The sequence below is a fragment of the Motacilla alba genome, chromosome 14, assembly GCF_015832195.1.
Source record: "Motacilla alba alba isolate MOTALB_02 chromosome 14, Motacilla_alba_V1.0_pri, whole genome shotgun sequence".
Classification (NCBI taxonomy): Eukaryota; Metazoa; Chordata; class Aves; order Passeriformes; family Motacillidae; genus Motacilla; species Motacilla alba.
This window is the reverse complement of record NC_052029.1, coordinates 12,679,635-12,700,936: the sequence shown is the minus strand read 5'-3', so window position 1 is coordinate 12,700,936 and position 21,302 is coordinate 12,679,635. Positions and strand designations below refer to the sequence as shown.

Here is a 21,302-nt window from a genome sequence, read left to right as displayed (position 1 = left end):
ATCTTCTGCAAACTCATAAAACTGTGATCTACAACCCAGTGCATTCCAGGCCAGATGTGTTTTTCTGATTCGGTGCACTCCTTCTCTCAGTCAGGATCCACACTTTTCACTGAGATTTCACATTCCCTATCATGCAGTTCTGGTGAGTTTTGCATATTTCCAGGGACTGCTACCCAGGATTTCCTTCTCAAACAGAGATTTTAAAGTTCTCTTGGTGATCAAGGATGAAAAGCAGAGATATCTGACATTGTTCTCAACAGCTCATCAAAAGGAACAACTCTGGCTGTAAGGACAAGCCCCTTCCTTTCCAGTACTGAATTTGCAGAGGTCAGAGTGAGCATTAGACAACTTTGATGTCTCTCTTCCCCCAGAATTGATCATTCAGTTCGGCTCACCTTTGTCTCAGTCTAACCACAGGCTCACTACACTTGAGGACATGGAGACCACTTAAAACACCCCACTGTGCCCTTAAAACACAGAAAAAGAGGGGCCTCTGTCCTATATTTCAAGAGCTGACAGATTCCACAAAACATCCTATTTTTTATAACACGCCCTGTTTATAAAACTGTGTTCCCCCCCATTTTTGCAGTAGCTGTATCTGACAAACACAGCTGGAGGCTGAAGTGAGGTGGATTACAGAGGTATTCCAGCGTTTTTCCAGGGACCATTTCCTCTGGTGGGCAGCACAGACAAGGTTGGGGTTTGCTGTTTGCACTCATGGACAGAACTTTCTCCAGATCACACACCTTGATGCCTCACCATAAAGGTTGAATTTACTTTGGAAAATTCTTATTCAAAGATGCAACTGACAAACTTCTGCGGCACAAATATTACTCAGGTAATTCATATTCACTTCTGATAAATATTTAAAGAACATCACTCAGTTAAGGATGAGGATTTATGACAAACACACCACCTCCAGTATTAACACACAAATGAGGTTTGTGCTCCCCGTTCTGCTGCTGTGCTGGGCCATGAAGCATCTGTAAACGTGGTATTAAGGTACTAAAAAGTCATCAAAGTTGTTTGTGACGCTGTGAAGTGGAAGTGAAATCAAGTACCTGAGTCACACAAACCAAGGATGGACTCGTTAAAACCCAGTCTTTTAAAAATTGCAATAAAGTCTTGTCAGCTGCCTTCATAAACCTCCACTTGAAACACACAGAAAATAGCTTTATTGCTTTAAAAGTAGAAAAAAATATAGTTCTGAAAAGAAGCTGCCTTAAAGAACCAGCGTGTGCAAAGGCTGCAGGAAAACAGCTTGGTCATTATTCACAGTAAACTCATAACTTGTAGTTTTTAAGTCTCACAACTCGGAAATATTTTGACAAAATTAAAAACACCTCCTCTTGTATGTGCAAAGAAAGAATGAACCAAGAAAAACACTATCTACCTGCATCTGCTAGCCATAAACTCCAGATAAACAGTGTAACTTCATCCCTCTCACAGCTGCTGCAGCCTCATGCTGCCACACTAATTAGAGGTCTGTCACTTCTTCCATTACAAACACCCTCTGAAAGCATTTGTAACAACCTTGTAAAAAATGATTTATCTGTGAATTTTAAGAATTCCACAGTTTTCTCCACCTTTAAATCATTTTAAAAAGCCTTCCTCAAGTAGCCCGGCTGACTGCAGTGACACTGTTACAAGCCATAACAAAAATGCACAACCACCCCGGACCTGTTTGCTCAAAATGAATTCTGCATTATGCTCAGACACTCAGCAGTCACTACCATGTCCTAAAAGACCTGCCAGATTCCATATTTTACCCCATTAGCCTCTGAGGTGCAAATCCCCCTGTTCTGCAGTGGACACCCAGAGCTGTCAGCCACAATTTAATCAGAGTCTTCCTGTCCTCACCTCCCCTGGATCAGGGCTGTGTTTGCTGACAATGCCATGGCCCACTGTATTACTTTTAAAAGCACCCCAGGCCCTCCAGGTTAGAACACACCACATCAATCACATGAAAGAAATGATCAATATCCTCCCCCAAAAGCAAGTGGCAACTGTTAATCCAAACTCTGTTACGATGCTTTCAATATTAAGCAGCCTGGACCCATTTGCTGTGCTCACATTTCATACACGACACTTCTTGAGTTAAAATTTAGAGAAAAGCTAAATTTAAGTGTCATCTTGAGGGTGAAAAATCATAATATTGCCTTACTCTAATTCACTGATTCTTTCAGTAGGAAAAAATCCTCTTTTTAATTCCCCATAACATCTTGGGCATTGGCTATTTGCATTACTTGCCTTTCCACAGTTAAAGGGAAATGTTGAACATCTGGTTAAACCTCCTCTCCCTTAAAAAACACACCTGTTTCACTGACAAGCAATCCACCAAGCAATCAAGCTGAACAATTTTTAGAAAAGCTTTAAAAATACTTGCATGGTATAAAAATTTTTTTAAATCCTAGCAAGGTACAGATATTTGTCACAGAAGTCACAGAGCAGTTCCTAAGCTAACAAGGTTAGAAATCTGTGTTAGTGTAGTGGAATGAGCAGAATTCTCTATCAAATTTACCAAGGGAATACCCACAAGTGAAAAAATATTAATTTTATATGAAGAATCAATATGCAACAAAACCACTGACATTACAATGGCCACAAAATTAAGGTAAGCAGAAATATTGTCTGAAGGGGAAAGTACTCCTCAAATGATTAAACAAATGATCCCTGTTGCACCAAAGATAATAAATAATAATTGCAAAGCACATTTTTATAAATCTTCAGAATCAATCCCATGGTGTTTTACAGTTTAAGAGCAGATTAGATAGGTCAGCATGATGTTGGAGATCAATACAATAATAATATGTTGAAGTATAAGCAACCATACCAAATTCTATTTGAAAGTGTGAAATTGGTCCAAAAGTGATGAGTCCATAATCACAATATTCACAAGAAAACCAGCCCTCAGGCTCCAAGCTCACAAGCTATTTAGACCTATGTGAAAGCACTCTACACTTGTATTAAGTCAGCAGGGCTCAAAATGAAGACATTTAGTTTTCAGTTTTCTTTGTTTGCATGTGAAGTTTCCAGTTTAAATCACAGAACAAAATGAACCTTAGATTTTTCAGCTAAAAACCAACTCCCATATAACCTTTGCTTTGTGAGATGAAGATCACCAAAAGAAACTAAGTCAGTTTACAGTATTTCTTGGCCTTGCTCCAGGACAACGTGGCAAAGAAACATTTGTCATAATCACTTCCAATTGGGAAAGAACAGGAAAAGATCCTGTTAATGACCCAGCACTACCTGCACAGGGGACTCTGCAGAGCCATCTCTGCTCAGTGGCAACAGCCACAGACCTGGGGTAAAGTTCTGGATAAAACAGGAGTGAGATGCACCGAGTTCTCTGTGCAGGGGAATTCACAGCCTCAAAAGGGAGATATTTACTTCAACCTCCTTTGACACAATACACCCACTGGAATTATTTTGCTTGCTGGGGTTTTTTTGGTTGGTGGGATGGACTGGGGTGGTTGGAGGAGCGTGGCATGCCTGCAAGAGCCTCTTTTCATACCATTATCCTCAGCATATTCACTTCTTGCTTTCATGGGCCTTTTTAGCTAGCTTTTACTGACTTGATTTAATATTCATAATCACCTTGAAAAGGCCATCTGCAATTTAATCACTCACTACCAATTACTTTCTTTAATAGCTCTGACAGTATCACTCACAGATACCTGATAAATCCACAAGGATGGCTGAAGGCAGCACAGGCTTTGCAGTTACTTTCCCAGCATTTGCAGAAGGTACAACACTGCTGACTTTTTAAGCCTCCACCAAGTCTTTACTAAGTCAGGTTTATGAGCAGATCAAAATGCAGCCACACGGAGTGAAAAAGCAAAATTTTCTTTTATCCCTCCTTAGTGAGGAAGGAACGAGCAGGCAATAAAAAAAACCACCAGACACAGCTACTCTGCTTTCCCTTCTTTATCCAAGACATCTTCCACTGCAGTATTTTCCCTACACACAAACAGCAGAAGCTACTTTATCCTCAGCTTGGAGAGATATTTAACAGCAAACATGGCTGGACAAAATTTAGTAACAATTTTGCACAAATAGGGCCTTGGAGACCAGGACATTGTGTGCATTTTCCTGGTTGCTGTGCTCCATCTTCATCACAGGAAGCTTGCAGTCCTTTAAAGGCATGCTATTTAACAACGATGTTCTCTAGTATTAGAGGAGTTGTAACTTTGTTCACACATTCCATAGCTAGAATGATTTATCCACCCCCAAAAATAATCCATAATTCCAAAGCCTGCCTTTTTAAGGGCTTAAAAGTGTAGACAAAAGTCTGCACGTGAAAAGATAACAGTATTTCCATCAGTTTAGAGCACAGTCTGTAGGGAAAAAAAATCAAAATTTGGATTGCTCCGATGTCTAAACCACTCCCCAGCTGCTCACAACAATGTGTGAAACAGAGCAGGACAAAACCAAAGAATAACAAACATCCTGGCTTGGCAATTTACAGCTCCCAGGGTACAGCCAAGGGGACAGGAAATCAATGCAGCTTTTACATACATCAGGTGAAGCAACCCAGGTTATGGCCAGGTCTGAGCTTCTCTTCCTATTACAAATGGGGTAGGAAGGACCAATTATTCTAAATTACTTTAAAATTCATAGCAAGTCCTTACTAAAATCTAAAAAGAATATTTATAGCTGTATGGGTGACCTTGAATCCTGCCTGTCCTGACTCTCCAGTGCTTGGGTTGCAGTTGTAATCACTATTTCTCCATTTTTTTCCATAGCCAGGCTGTTGTCTGCACTCCCACAATTACTTGGACAAATCACGTCTCTCTGGCAGAAGGATGAGACAGGCATCCAAGGCTTTTCCATTCTTATTCAATTTTCCTGTTTTATGATGTATACTGAGAAGAAATTAAAAATATCTTTAATATGAAGAGCTTTAAAAATGATAACCCTCAAGCAACCATATGTCTGTGAAAGCTGGAGATGAAAATTAGCTTTTGTGAAGACGCTGGGAGGGCAGCTCTGGCACGCAGACCTTTGGCACGTGCAGAGATCTTCAGGATATATTTAGGCTTTTGCAGTAACTCAGTGCAGAACATACTCCACTAAACATCTGTTTTAACCATATTTACAATTCCTTATCTCTATTGTTTAGAAGAGATTTCAAGTTTGCCTAACACAACAGTTTGAAGAATGCTATCAAGTAGTTCCTAAAGTATTTCTTTTCCAAATTGAAGAGTCCTTCTAGAACTAAAAAAACCTCAAAACACCCTACATGCCGCAAATTCATCTGGTTCATAAGAAATAAAATGCTTGGCACTGTTTTCCTAAGCAAGAGCTTGGTATCTCTGCATTCTCTCACTCACAGATCAGCCATCTCACAACCATAGATCAGAGAATCACTGATTATCCTGAGTTGAAAGAGATCCACAAGGATCATGAAAGCCCAAATCTCGGATGTTTTCCTTTAAATGGGGTTGTTTGTTTTTCCTTAAAATAGCATATTTCAGCTCAAGCTCGCTTCAGTAAGTTACAGGTTCTTAGTTTCATAGTAAAAAGCACCTTACAAAGGGTTTGGCAACTTAAAACAAATGAAAATTATACTTTAAATACATTCCACTGTGTAAAGATGGGAATCAAAGCAAAATACTTCAAGTCAGCTCCTTGGAAAACTCCAGGAGTTTGGCACAGCAGAAGGAGACTTACAAGAAACCAGGAGTTAATGTTCAAAAGGGGTAAATTGATAGACCAGTCTCCAGTAGCTGTTCCTCCTAAAGCTTCAGCATTATGATCCTTACAGGAACTGAAATGCAAAGCCCTCTACAAATGCCTACAAATCACTGGGCTTCTGGCTGCTCTGGGAGTTTTTAGGCAGTGCAGTTGGATCTGGGGTGTGCAGGATAAAGAGATAAATAGTTCCAGGGAAAAGATTGTTTGCCAGACTGACAGGCCCAGGAAGCTGCCAACACTGAATGTTGTTTGACTTAAATCTTCTCCGTTTTATGATTTCTATTACTGTTATTATATTATTCATCCAGATACTCGTTTTTATGGCTTTATCAGTATGTATTAAAAAGCTTTTGCAAGATCCCACAGTAGTGCTTAAACTTACAAGTATGGACAGGAGCTACTACTCTCATGCCAACAATTAGAACTAATCATGAGCACAAAGTACTTACATGAGAGTGAGAAAATTAGTTCACTTATCACTGTACTGAAATGGAAAAGAGAAACTAAATAGAAATATGTTCATGATAGAACGTGGTTAAATTGGAATTGGATTATACTATCAATTTTAACATTCCTGCCCATGAAAGATGATTCAATCTCGAGTAACCAACATCATCTTTTTATGTTTGATCAAAACAATGTTTATTTTAACAGCTCCCTTTCATGTTATTTCGCTCTGAAGTATTAGTACAAGATTGATTGAAGAAAAACACGGATCAAAAATGAAACTTTCTTTGTAAATTCTACAGTATTATTTAAAACCACTGTAGGTGGACCAATGAGATTGAAAAGTCTGTCTGTTGAACCAGCAATACTTTTCTGTCTAGAAAAGTTTCCTGGCATTTCTCTTCTGCTGATCTTCCAACAAATCATCGCAGTTTGTTCAAGATGGCATTTTCCTGGATGGCATGTATAATTGATGGGTGTCACATTTTATAAAATGATTGCAAGGTAAATTCAATTTTCCCTTTTCCTTGTTTGTGTCCTCTAAGAATCCCTTATCTCCACATATCAATTACCAAGCAGTGACAGAGATAGGATACAAATCACTCCGATGAATGTAATAGCAAAAGTGATTAGAGATAGGGGGAGATTAATTGCATGTGTCAGATATAAATAAAGGGTTTAGGAGACAACCCAGGATTTGGAGCCTGTGTTTGTGTGCGCATTCGAGATCTCTCTCAGACACAGTAACCCCTCTAACCTCATAAACAGACAAGTGTAACAAGAAGCCATGTTAAAATAATAAGTTTGATTATAGAAACCTCAGCATTTGCTGTTTCTTCAGAGCAACATGCATAATGTATGTGCATCTGCTGAGGGAACAGACTCTCAGCTCGGGTGCAGTTCTGTGGTTTCACCAGCCAGTGAGGAGTCCCCATAACAACAGGGTTGTTCTCTTGCACTTGGGAGAAAAGGAAATAACTATTCTTCCCATAAACCATGCATTTAAAGCTTCATTACATTTGTTGATGCGATATGATGAAAATTAAGTGCCAGATATTTGAATAGGTTTTATGCTGATTTAGGCTGTTTCAGTTCTCTTTAATAGGAAGACTGAAATAATCTTACAGAAAGTTCAGTTTATCATCTTTCCATGACAAAAGCTACCAGCAGAGGAGACCGTGCTTGCCTGGGGCAGAGGCTGCAGCAGATGCACCATGAGTGGCACTAAGTTTTATCAAAAATAGTCCAGAGGAAGATGAAACTGGAGACCAACCAATATTTCTGCTATTTATCAGGAAGAGAACTGATAGAATATTAGGAAAAACTAAGAAAAAAAGCTTGAGCTGCCACAGAGGTTTCTTGGCTCACCTTTATTATTCCTGCAGTTTAGCAATCTATCATTTAAACCACAGGTTTTCTTTTCTATCTCTGCAGTTACAAGTGAACAAAGTTTTCCTTTAAGGAGAAGAAAGGCAGAGAATTATGGAAGAGATCTGGCTGAGGCTTCAGAAACCCTAACAATGAAATTTGGAGTCCAAGAAGGCTGATAAATCCTGAACATCATCTGTTACTTCTTTGTAATGCATATAAAATCAGTCTACACTGCAGTACAGTGTCACTTTTTGCAGTAGATAATAGGGTAAAGCACTGAGAATATCAGCCTCCACTAAAATTGCCAGCTCTGGATAAAGCTTAAACTAACATTTGTTCCAATATATCAAACCCAAATCTTTAACACTAACTCAATTTAGTCTTTTTTCTTACAGCTATTATTGTTATTAAAATGTGTTTGACTTAAATACATAACCATGCATTTGAGATGTGTGTAAATTGCACTCTATTCTCAAAGTAAGGAAAAAGATCCCCATTTAAAATGTATGTCCTTGAATACAGAGCAGCAATAGAAGAAAAAGCACTTTGACAGTATTTGACCAGGGTATTAAAGATGCCTTTTACACAGAATGTGTCCTTAGGGTGGAGTGTTAGACCCCAAACACTTCCACAGACCCCTTCAAATTAACTGGATAACTGAGGCTCGTTTTGTGTCAATCAAATGTTCAATGTCACTCAAAGCCAAAGGCTCACATTTACTCTTGGAACCCCACCAAGATAGCCTTCCTGGAAATCCTGTTGGACAAAGAGAGCAAAACCTTTGTGGAAATGGGGAAGAAATGTGATCCTTTCAAAGAGCCACTTAAAACCAGTTCTCAGAGGGCTGAGCTCTGCTCTGTTGGACTTCCCCAGTATTTGGGAAATCAGGTACAGTCATGGCACAGAAATGCAATTTCATCTCATCCCATATTCCTGCTTTTTCCCCTCACCAAAATAACACCAAAAGGTAAAAAAAAGCATCATAGAACCACTAAATTCACCTCCACAGCACTGACCCAGAGAGGCTAAAAGAAGTGAATTCTCTTGGCATGAACTAAAACCAGTCTGACAAGTCTATAGAGCTTGTGTGAATTTGACATCAGAATAGAAATATCTGTTCCCCGGGTGTGCCAGCCCATTCCTTTTTTTTCCTTTTCCCTGCCTACACCTGAAAGCTGGGACTGGCTATGAAAAATTCATGCCTTTTGTGCTTCAAACATAGCCATGAAGGATCCTCAGCATCTGCTGACTTGAACGAACCCTGATGGTTAATATGGAAAATCATGTTAGTGAAATGCTCTCTTCCTGGGAGGAAAATGTCTGCTCAGAATCTTCTGAAAACTTATCTTCCTACCACACCTGACAGAAGGATGTCAAGAGGAACATCCTCTCAAACACAGCGACAGGTAATGGGCCACTTCCCCTCCACCTCTTTCTTTCCTGACAACATAAAGAATATTTCATTCTTACAGACACTAAAAGTGACCTCAATGTCCTGTGCAATCACGAGAGCCTTCCTTTATAGGAGAAAACCAAACAAACAAGAGCTTTGAGGTAAATTCAGTCCCTGTGAGCCTGAAATGGGACTTCTGCCTTCTGTAAAGTTTATGTCTTGATATGTTAAGTTGAAGAACAAAACAGGCACCAAGCACGGAAAAACGGGGTCTATTTAGCCTCGTGTCAATGTCTGCCATAACAGAATGAAATTCTTCTGGTTGCAGGTGGAAGTTGGGCAGAACAACATCACACCCTCATACTTTAAATTAATTGCAATGCAACCAAGCCAGGAGTTTAATTTTCAGTCCCCAACTTTTTTTCTTTCCCTACTACTTTTTTTTTTAAGCATTGCCAGTGCCCAAGGGAAAAATTTATCTTCGTTAAATGATAATTGGCTTTATTATCTTTGACTCTTCAGAAATGCTGGCTGGCAAGGTTTTTAAAATTTTCATCAATCTTGTTTTCTGTTTTCACCAAGCCTGCATCAGAAAATGACATCAGGCTGCAGAACGCTCTGTATCTCTTGGTGTTACCAACAGGTCTGGGGACTATCTAATTTACTAATAAATCTATTGGAGAGACATGCATCTCAATATTTCACAGCTTAACAAGGAGGTGCAGGAGCAAGGCCCTGAATTGCAGTTCCGGACGATTAGCGCCGCAAAACCAATTGAAGCAGGACCATCTAAACTGTCACAACAGCTTACACACACCCACCTCCTGCAAGCCAGCATTTAAGTCATTTACTGAGGCCCACATTTTTCATAAAATGTTTCAGCTGGACTCAGAAAAAGCCAAGCACTCCGTTAAAAGTTTCCAGGTGCTCCCATAAAGCGTTGCCCTGAAGTCAGTAATGGAAATATCTCACCAGGGCTTTGCCAACTTCTTCCCAAGTGGCTCCAGATCCTGGCCATGGTGTCACATCATAAAGCAGAAGGACATGGACTGAGTGCCCTGCAGGGAATAGCTCAGCCAGCTCCTCACAGCAATAAAAAGCTCCCCATTAATCTTTCTTCCCCCCCCCCCCCCCATAAACCCACTTAAACTCTTGACTTACATACTAAAATCCCTCATGGTTTCATTAAGAAGCTCTAAATGGCCCTGCTCCTCTTTACCCTCAAAAAAACCTTCATGCAAAAGTGGCACAGCCAACAGCAAAGTACCATGGACTAATGTCTTTTGTTTGTTTGGGTATTTCTGGGGGGGGTTTTGGTTCGTGGGGTTTTTTTATCATTACTTTTGAGGGGTTTTTTTGTTTGGGTTTTCTTTAAGTTCCATACTACAACCAGAAGAGTTGTGATGCAGATGCAGAGATATTTAGCTGTTACAGGCCCTCAGGGAAATGAGGCTTTTACTATGGCCTTACTGGAATACACACTTCAATCTTTAGGTGCCCTGCCAACACTTGTAAGATCAAAGAATGTCACTTTATGCCCTGACAAGTCACAATCCTTAGGAACAGAGCTGACCATCTGTGCTGCAGGATATGTCTGGCTGTGGGAGGATAGGCATATGAAAGAAAAAGCCTGAAGAATTAAGGATCCATTTACGATACCATCATCAACCCCTATTGCTCAATAGATGAAAACACGAATAAAGCATTTAGGATTTTCCAAGTGTTGTTATTGAAGAGCAGTATTTACATCCCAAAAGCTTGTACCAGCCCAGAGACAGATTAATTCTCCAATCAAGTTAAGAAGTTCAGCAGTGGAGTTAATACTGAAACCCTCCCAAAGAGCAACAGTGAATCCTCAACAAGGAGTAAATGAGTAATTTGAGTTAAAACCCAAAGCCAGTGTTGTTACTATTTCCACTGCCAAACTCTTGACTTTCAGACTTTCCGATTTTCCAAGCCAAAATTTTGTGTTATTTACATGAAAGCTCTGACATATGGTTTAAAAAGAGAAAAAAAAAAAGTGGCAAGATTTTCATTAGTGTAGTACACAGTTCAACTCATTTTTAGACACTTTAAATTTAGGACTAATTTATGACACCTCACACTAATTTCAGATGTGACGTTATTCCCGATATGCTGCTTGTTGGACATAATTTTTATTTCCCCAGAGCCTGTCACCTCAGAGATGATCTAATTCTCCTGAAATCAGTGCAAATGAGTCCACTTGAAAGAAACAGCCATGGTTTTCAAGCAGAGCTGGGTGGACCTCACCCTGTGTCACATTCAGACACATGGGTTTAGGGCAGGCATGTGGAACACGGGTGCTCAGCCAAGCTGGGGACTCAGCTGTGAAGGAAAAACACTGCTCAGTATTTGGATCCTCTCACGGAGTGACCAGATCTACTGGGAAATAAATCTTTACTGCCTTTGCACCACAGGTGTGTAAGGACTGAGTGATGGGGATGGGGCGTGTACCTGAAACTCCCAAATGTCCCAAAAAACTGAGTGTTCCCCTAAGCCCTGGCACTCTGCTGCCTTCATTTCCCATGTGTGGCACACCTCAGAACATGGAGAAAAGCAAACCTAAGCACAGCCAAAGCAACCCTGACAAGCCTGCAGGCTTTCTCTGGGAGCTGTTTCCCAACTTCCCCGCATGTTTGCAATCAGGGGTGATGGGTGGGTGTGAGACTTCACAGTGTTGGACTCAGTGAGCTGCAGTTTAGACTGACAAGAAACAGCATGTCTTTACTATTAATACTCAGAGCCCCACTGGAGAATTCAGTGTGACTGGGGCTTTTAGACTGTTTTTGAAACATGCCCAACATCCTCTAATCTTGTTACACCACATGCATCAAATACAGTTATTAATTGAAGGGCAGTTCAGTGTATTTTCCAGGTGATGCTCAAGCTCCATTTACCTTCAGCCACAATGCAACAGCGAGTTTAATCTGCAATATAAGTCCCTGTAACTCATCCTCTGCTCAGCTCAGAGCCAGACCTTTCCCCTGCTGTCATTCTTGTACTTTGGAGCAGAACAGGACAGCTTACAGCTTTCTCAGCTGTTAGAATGATTCTGCAAATATGCTTTTCTTACAGGCTGAAGCAAATCTGACACTGGTCTCCTTCAAGGAATAATGAGCTGTGCATATCTAACACTGTTCTCAGAGAATGGCTGCCCTGGGAATTATCTATAGGGTTTTTTCCTCCTGCCCTCAATAACGGTGGCAGTGTGCATGCTGAGTCATGCAGCAAGGTTGCACTCAATAATTAATATATAATCTACTTGCACAGAGATTGGCTATTCCGCTTTACTTGGGGTTTATTAGATTTTGATTAAACTGTTTTTAAATTTTATACGTGTCCTATTGAAAAGTTACAAGTGTCATCACTCCTAACATCCTGTAAGATTCTGAGAGTGACAAGTCAATGCAGTATCTTCCTCATCTGTGTTACCTTTAACAATCTGTTTCCAACCTCTTGCTTGAATTCTTTATTACTCTTCCAAAATATGTCATTTTTCTAAAACCATTTTCTGCATATTGCTTCAGGACTGTATTTTTGCCTGATTATTTTCTGTTACCAGACCAAAAATGTTTATTCATTTCTATGTAATGTATCACATAAAAGTTTCCTCCCCAGATCAAAGTTCAGAACAACCACATTAATCCAATTTTCTTTACAGACTCCAATGCCTTACAGCCAGTGCCTTCCTTCAGCACACACACAGAGCCTTAATAACCCTGGATAGCAAGGTGTCAATTTGAAAACCTCATTGGCTGACATTAATTCTAAAAGCAAATTCATTTCTGGCTTTCCATCTTGTCTCATCCTTCATTTTCTTTTATCCATTTTATCTTTCCTATTTGCCACATTCCAGGCAGACTTTGCATTCATGGTATCAAGCCTGTGAGCATTTTGGAGTGTTTTCTTTTCCATATGCCCGTATTACCTTCTGCTTTGCATAGCACTTGTTATGCATGCATGATCACAGACTATTTCTAGCATTAATTAAGACATGAAATTAAAGTGGGAAGTATACTATTGGTCACATAATACAAACAACACAAATTTGCTTTAAAAATGAAATTACTAAAGTGTTAGCAAACCTCTTCATACTGTCAGAAATAATAATGTTTACAATCTACGTGCCACAGAACAGCCAGAATTCACAAGTGGATTTGGAATATTATTTCCACAAAGATACACATGAAACCCCTGAACAGTTCATTTAGTTTAGATACTTGTCTGGAAGAAGACAGAGGTTTGTGTCTCCTGCTGCCTGTCAAGCCATGCAGCTGCTGCCCACGTGCAGCCCACGACCAGGGCTCCCCGTGATTGTCCAAGAACAGCTTTCCTTGAAATCCAATTAGGAATTTTAGCAGAAAAATGACATTTTCTTAGAAATTGAATGTTTCACAGGACTGTGTTTCAGATGAACTTCTGACAGACACAAGCACTGTCCCAAAAGCAGTTTCCCAGATTTCCTACTCCAGAAACCCAGGCTCCCAAGATTTGCTAGTGTAAGGAAATGAGCCGACAAGAATTGTCCAAAATCTCATGGTACCCAAGATCAGGAGCATCTCATCATGCCATTGATCTGGAGCTGAGTCATGCATCTTCGAGAAGCCCAAATTGTAAGGGCTGCCACTGTTATCAGTGATTTACTCCATCACCTCTTCCCTGTCTCTACAAGCAAAACGAGGAACCTCCCCATTCCCACAGCACTAACACTCTCCCTCTTCTCCCTGCTACATAAATAATGCCTTTACCAAGTGCCTCACACAAGGACTCAATCCATTTCACATGTTTAGAATATTAATTTTTCATGCAAACAGGTTTACTGGATGTTTTACAAGAGCTTGCATGTGCACATTTCTGCTGAATGTGCACCTTGGCAGACTCAGTGTGCAGCCATCTCCCTGACCCCAGTGCTCTGCTGCTTCTCCCTCTGCTCTGCTGCAAAACCCAATCATGGAATATCTCTGGAGTGGTGGTGTTAATACAACCCATGTAATGTAAAATAATGAGTAATAACAATGAAATGCATGTTCCCTGGGACTCTGTGATAACTCCAGGTAAAAATAATGCCATAAACTGGGAATAGATTCATAAATAAATTTGCACTCTGAAGGATGACTTGTTTACTTAGGCACAATGGAAAACAACACATTATAAACACCTGCATTAAAAAGAAATTATAACTACAACTTCCCAATAAACAGTGAGGGATATCATCATGTACCTGCCTTACACAAAGCAAACCACCAGACAAAGGGCTCTGAGGGTGATTTGTGGAGGGCATCTCCTCTCTTAGGTCCCTCTTTTGCACAAGGAGTTCAGTGTGCTCCAAACCAAGCAGGAAACATTGACCTCCTTTAAAGGTCCAATCCTTTATTGGCAAGGCCCTTTTTATTCATTGGCCTTTGTGAGTCCTGCCTGCAGCCCCTGTGTGCCAGCACACGCCCCACGATTTGGGTACTCACGTGCTACGCTGAGATGAATGAAGGGACTGGTCTTGTTCTCCCCATTCTTTTCATTGACTGCCTGGACATAGTAACCTCCTGCATCTGTCAGTGACACCCCCAGGATCACCAGCTGGTTCTCCAGAGTGATGGCTCTGTTTAGGGAAGAGAAAGATCACACTGAAACCAGAGGAATGTTATCCACACAACACCTCACACCTGACAGCCTCATATGGTATTCAGTGGTCACATAAATCAAGATGTTGCAGAATCAAAATCAGCCCCACTTCAAACACACAGGAAATAAAGAGCTCAGATGCCTCTAGGCCTTTTCGCTATTTAGATCATGTAAGATGCTTATAGTGACACCCAGAAAAAGCTTCAACTTGTGAAACAGGGGCAGTTTCAATGGCAGTAAGAAGTTATGCAAGAATCAGCAAATGACACCAGTGACCACCAGGCTGCAAACTGCATCTTTGTGGGGTGACAACAATCCTGGCAATCATCAGGATGCTGCAAATTTAGATTTATTGAAAACCTTCTCAACAAGTGAAAGGCAGCCTATTAAAGAGTGACAGTCAAGCAATGACACACAGTTCATTGAAATAAGAAGGTAAAAATCAAAGACAGCAGGACATCCAAAGGTAAACTTTCTGCATTTATGGCATCACCGGTTACCAGCTCATCCTAGAGCAGACCATGGGCTGTCACAGAGATGATCTGAATGGACAGGGAGGGCTTTCCTTTCACCCACAGCAGGTAGGACAGCACAACCCTGTAGGTAACTGGTGTGGGCCTGAAGGAGTCAATAAATGCTATTGTCTAACACAAGTCTGTTCTTAGAGCTGCTGCATAACAAAGGCTTCTGTGGACTCCCTCACAGGCAGCTTTACACACTTGGCTACTTTACTTTTCACATGGATTAGATGGCCTTTTCTTGCCTATAAAGGATTAACCTAGAGAAAACATGTAAATACTCAAAGGTTTGAGGAACAGGACACAGGAAGCTCAAAAACCAGAAAGATAAAAGAAAATGTAAAATTCCAGGGAAAGTCTGTGGAACCAAGAGCTCATCTACTGCAGCCTGGGACAGGCACAGACTTGGAAATCAGAGTGTAAGGCTGGGAGGAAGAAACTCCCTTTACTTCTAATACTTGATGAGAAGCCACGCTGAGTTCAGCTGTGCTATTAGATATATCACTGAGCATGAGGGTGAAACAAGTTATAAAATTATTATACTGGAAGAAACAAATTCACACATCAATAGGCTCAAAAAGAACGAGCACTGAGTCAAAGCATTTGTGCACTAATCAGTCAATAATAAACACCCCTGCTTTCCATCCTCCTGTTTTGCCATGGAGTGGTTACCCTTGGTAATAAACAGCTATTTTGCTCTGAAAAAAACCCCCAAGTAACAGTGGAAATCACACATTCCTAGTGCAGCAAACTGGTTTTTATACATAGGGAGAGCATTAGAAATTACAGAGAGAACATGGTTGTGTTCAAAGCCAGGCACTTAACTCATAACACTTCAATTTCCTGGTGTGGATACAAAGAAACCTGAACTTCTGTAAAGCTATCATGGAACCAGAGAACCATTTAGGCTGGAAAAGATCTTTAACATCATGGAGTCCAGCCCTGCCAAGGCCACCACTGAACCACGTCCCCAGGTGCCCCATGCACACAGCTTTTAAATCCCACCACGGATGGGGACTCCACCACTGCCCTGGGCAGCAGTGCCAGTGCTTGAGAATCCTTCTGGTGAAGAAATTTCCCCTTATTTCCAACCTAAATCTTCCCTGGTGCAAATTTAGACCATTTACTTCTTGTCCTGTCAGGGAGTTGCGGAGCAAGGTCCCTCCTGAACCTCCTTTTCTCCAGGCTGAGCCCCCCAGCTCTCTCAGCTGCTGCTCAGACTTGTGCTCCATACAATAATTACAAAAAACTGCTGAAAATTGAAGCTAAATGTTCAGCTCTGAAATTAGTCATCACACATCACCTAAAGATCCTGTTTGTAACATCCTCTGTGGCAACTTTTATTGTAAAAACTACTAAAAAAAATCACAATACTTTTTTTTAATTCAATGACGCTGTATTAGTTTAATTGATTTAGAAAATTAATCAAAGAAACTGTGATAGATTTACAGAGTAAGGATATAAAATACAATTAATAGGACATTTGATAGAGCAAATACAGATAAAATTCCAGTGCAGTGCTAATAATTGAATATTACAAGACAATTACACTCACACTCATTTCTATTCTACTTTAATTCTAGAGAAAGCAGCATTAGAAAGATTCTTTGAAAATACTGAGATACATTTCAGGCTGCTTTGATTCCAGGTAAAACTGCACCCAAAGTTTTAAAGGTGATCCTTGAATACTGCTGAGATGGACACAGTTACTCCCTACATAAACTTGGCTGAAAATTTTTACACTTAAACCATTAAGCTCATTATATAATAATTAAGAGAAAAGGAAATGAAAATCTATTAATGAAGGAAATTATTTAAAATGAAGAGGGGCTTTTTCATCTTGATACACAAATTTTTACTATACTGTGAGCAAAATGTAACATTTGTGAGTGAAAAGTAAGGAAATTTTAGAAAGTAATCTACATAAGCGTAAAAGTTTGATATTAATTTGTATAGGAAAAGAAAGTTAGAAGATAATGCAACTCCTGAAGGCAGCTCTTAGTGGTCATCAATTACATGGTCAAAGTTAAATTAAAACTCCCCAAATGAGTTATTGATATCTTAATAGTTCTGTGAAAAATGGAATGTCCTGAGTTCATTAAATGAAGGCAGGTACAGAGCCAGGAGCCTCCCAGGCTGCAGCCTGGGACTTTTATTTACATCACGCATGAGCCCCGTGCATCAGGAAAATCAGTTAGTCACATTTTAAGGACTCATTAATTCCAGTGTTTCTAAACCATCCAAAGCTCCAGGTCCCAGCCCTTACCAGGGCTGCAGCCACTTTCTGCACAACAGCTGCACAGAGCATCCAAAAATTGCCTTAACAGGTTTTCTTGGGTTTATTGTTTGTTTTCATTGTCTGATATAACTTTTAAATTCTGACAGCACCACTGTGATGTTCCAAGGAAAATCTGATTCCTGGGTGCTCAGTTTAGCAGCACGTTTGATGAAGATGACTGCAGCAGATGGAATGGACTTGTCAGTAATTCATACCCAGCGCAGAACTCATGAAAAATATAAATATTGCTTTTTAAAAGCAGTATCAAACTTAACTCTATCTAACATTTTCAAGACAGGAGCAACCAGCAAGCAAACTAAGCAGACTGATCCTCTGGGATTTCTTAAGCTAGGAAAGGAGCATTTTAAAGCACACTTTTTAATAGAAGAATTTTTAGGATTTCTCTGGAGCCCAGCAGAAGCCTGCAGGGAGCACAGCAGGCAGGGCTGTTGTGGGAGGTGGTTGGAATGGTGGATCCAAGGTTGTCACGTCCAAAAACATCTCAGTGGCACCTTCACCACAGGAGGAGCTGGAGGCTGAAGCAGGCTGATCTCAAAGCAAAGGCAAGGGGGCCTCTGAGATGATGAACTGTGTATAGGGAATCCTGTTTAATCAAAAGTTATGGCCTGAGGGGATGGGAAAAGGCAGAAGTGATGGACACACATCATTCAGAACATAGAACAGCACCTCCTGAGGTTTCCTCACTCCCACTCACTGCAGTCAGAGCTGAGCATGTGGATACCTGGTCTAAAGTAAAGCATCCTGCCCATGGCACAGGGAATAGATCATCTTTATGGTCCCTTCCAACCCCAACCATTCTATGACTCTGCACTCTGGAATTTTTAGTTGCACCTTTTCATGTTGTCCAAATACTACAAGCTCTGCTGTAAATAATCTCTAAGCTTGATTTAAAGCTTATGGGAATTCTTTTGTTAAGATCAATGGGACATGAATGAGACTTTTACAAGTAAAGATAATTTTTCAAAGGGAATGCCATTCCTATGGCCTTTAAGAGAAAGGTTTTGGAGTTAATGCTGCAAATGAACCCTTCAGTATCTCAAATAGGTGGATTTAGATAATTTTTTTTTTAATGGGAAAATGCCAAAATCTACTCTACAAGTGGATAATTCCCCAAAGTTAGATATTTGTTATGTTATTAGACTACCAGATTACACAAAAAGTAGATAATACCGGGTTATAAAAACATAAAATGAAAATCAGAGTAACCTGATTAGGCTCTCTCTCAGAAGGCACCATCTGCTTCTGAGCCAGCATGCAATATTTTACTACAAAGGCCTTCCTAAAGCCTCTTTTCCAATATTACCTCCAGCTAACACGATTATTAATCCCTCTATACCAGATATTTTTTACCAGAGAGCCTCTGTTCCCCTTGCAAAAACTTCTGTCCACTACACAGCAAGGCCCAATCTCCCCATGCCCCAGACACCAAGGAACACCAGCAACGCTGCCAGAAAAGGGAGAGATTATGGAGTAATAACAAAATAATTACTGCAAGACTTCCCCCCATGGGTTTCCCCTCTTGGAAGAGCAGGGATCTGCTGCAGTTGCACACACAGCTGTTCCAGGGGATCTCTGTGCATGAACAGCTTAACCCAGCCAGCACTTTACCACCCTCATGGCTCCCGGTGCTGAGAGGGAATTATTAATCAAAATTATTTAAATACACATCTCTCACAAACAGCCTGTGTTTGTCAGGACTCAATCACAGAGAAAAATATTTGTGTTTGTGCTAGAGAGCAGCATCTCCACAGGGACAGAGCACCAAGAGCTGTGACTGCACGGCAGTTTCATGGGATATTATTCAGGTGTACATTGTTACTGTAAATCAGCCATCTATTTATAAAAATTTTATACCCTCACAGACACTGGATATTAAGTAAAAGTACATTGAATTTAGAATCAGGGCAGTTCATCTGTTGCTTCTCTAGCTATGTCAGGGCACAACACATGTTTCTGGGAAGTGACTGGGATTTGTAGTCATGGAGACATCCCAAGGTTACACAAAAATAACCAAAACAGTCCTAATGACCAGGCAGAGGCCAAACTACCATGAAATGAAGGACAACCAGCTATTGATGGGTTTAGCAGATGTATTTCCAGGAGGAATGGAGATAAACTGCAGAGTTTCCACATTTTATGATTGATTTCCCTGTTCTCTGGTTTTGGGGCTTGCAGGGTCTTGGTTTAACAAGGCTGTAGACAACACTCCCTGTGCTTCTTCATGAACACCTTAAATCTGGTCTGTGTAAAGCAGATGGAAGGCTGGAAAGGAAGTGGATGGAAAACTGCACTTGACAAATCATCAGTGATCCACGACCTGACTGGAAAGTGAGAGCAGGTACAAACCCACAGGGTCTGTCTTCGGCCTGGCTTAATATTTTCATTGGTGTTTGTTGACTGAATATAGATTTCACTTACTAAACCTGCTGATAAAGTCCCAAAGACTCTGAAAGACAGAACCAGAATTACAAATGCAGGAGATCTGCTCAAGCCTCTCCACTGACTGAGAGGTTTGCAGTTCAGTGAACAAGCTCAAAACCTTGTATTTGAGAAAGAATAAGCGACTGAGCAACAGGCAAACCTCACAAGGGGGTGTGCAAACAGCAGTATCACTGGGAAATCGAAGAAATAACCCTGTTTCTCACCCAGCACGGCCTCCACTCAGCCCTGGCTGTTAGATTTAAAAGTGTGGGTAAGTCAGGAAGAATTCAAGCAGCACCAAAACACTATCACAACAATGCACTCCCCTCCTCTCCCATCCATCTGACCCAAAGAATCATCCAGAGAATGTGGCGTGGAGGAGAACACTCAAAACAAAAAAACAAACCAAACCAAAGAAAAAAAACCAAACTAAAACCAAACCAAAAAGCCTTAATTCATCACAATCATCTTCATTTATGTACAGGACTCGTACAAAAAAAGTGCTTCAGATTTAAGCAGAATCACCAAATATTGAGTCTTGTTATAAAAAAAAAATCTTAGCAGCTCACCCTCAGAAAGCTTGTTTTTGGTCTTTGGAGATAGAAGCTCCCAGAAAAGATACTCAGATGAATTATCTCAAATGTACATTTTTAAATCATGCCCATATCAAGCAATTACTTGCCTAGAGATTAAAAACCCCACAAAACCAAGCCCAAGATAATTGCTATATAATTGATCACGAGAGAGATGTTTATAGGGAGAGACAATGCTGCCAATGCAGAGGCAAGGAATTACAGCAACAAACTCAGGAATAATTCCTAAGTGCACTATTTATGTTTAAACAGGTTTTTATTTTCTCCCCAGGTTTTCAGCAGCTTCAATTCTTACTTAATGCAGCTTAATTATTATCACACAACTTTGCTCCTTTGGTTTTTATTTTTTTTTTTTTTTGGTCTGCTTGCTTTTTTTTCTTTTAATTATTATTACATTTTAAGCAGCAAGAGTTAGTGCAGCTGATATAAGGACTTGAATGTGCTTAAATCCCAGCTCCTGGGTGTTATCTTGCTGAACCACACCGAGGTGGGGCTGGATGTGCTACGCCAGCAGCAGCACTTCTCAGGCTAATAGGAAAAAAACCAGACTTTCAAGACAAAATACACATCTCGGTCAATAACAGAAAGCTAAGACCCTGAATAAAATAAGACAATTTTCTCCAGCCTCCTCTTCTTATAAAACTCTTACAGCATTCAAGATATTTGTAAGCAGGGTGTCTGTTTTTCTTCTCTCTCTATTTTATGGTATAATCAACACATTGAACTCCACTTGTGCCATCACCAGCTGTTGCCATGGACGTTGCTGGAAACCACAGGCAGGAAGAATAGTGGAAATTTTTTTTTTTTTTTAATACAAATGGGTTATTTAAACAAAACATTGCAGTTAAAAAGTACCATAGGTTGTTGATTTACACAGCTGGCTGACTTCGCTGACAGCAAGCACAAAGACTATTTGTAAT

At 40.3% G+C, this 21,302-nt stretch overlaps 1 protein-coding gene across 7 annotated transcripts in view; it reads right to left on the bottom strand.

Moving 5' to 3' along the window:
• SDK1 (sidekick cell adhesion molecule 1) overlaps positions 1 to 21,302 on the bottom strand; it is a 387,953-nt gene that overhangs the window by 190,725 nt on the left and 175,926 nt on the right. For all 7 annotated transcript variants that reach the window (XM_038151581.1, XM_038151583.1, XM_038151588.1 and 4 more), the window contains exon 6: positions 14,395 to 14,528. In XM_038151581.1, coding sequence (XP_038007509.1) covers positions 14,395 to 14,528 — 134 coding nt within the window. The remainder of the gene's footprint in view (positions 1 to 14,394; positions 14,529 to 21,302) is intronic.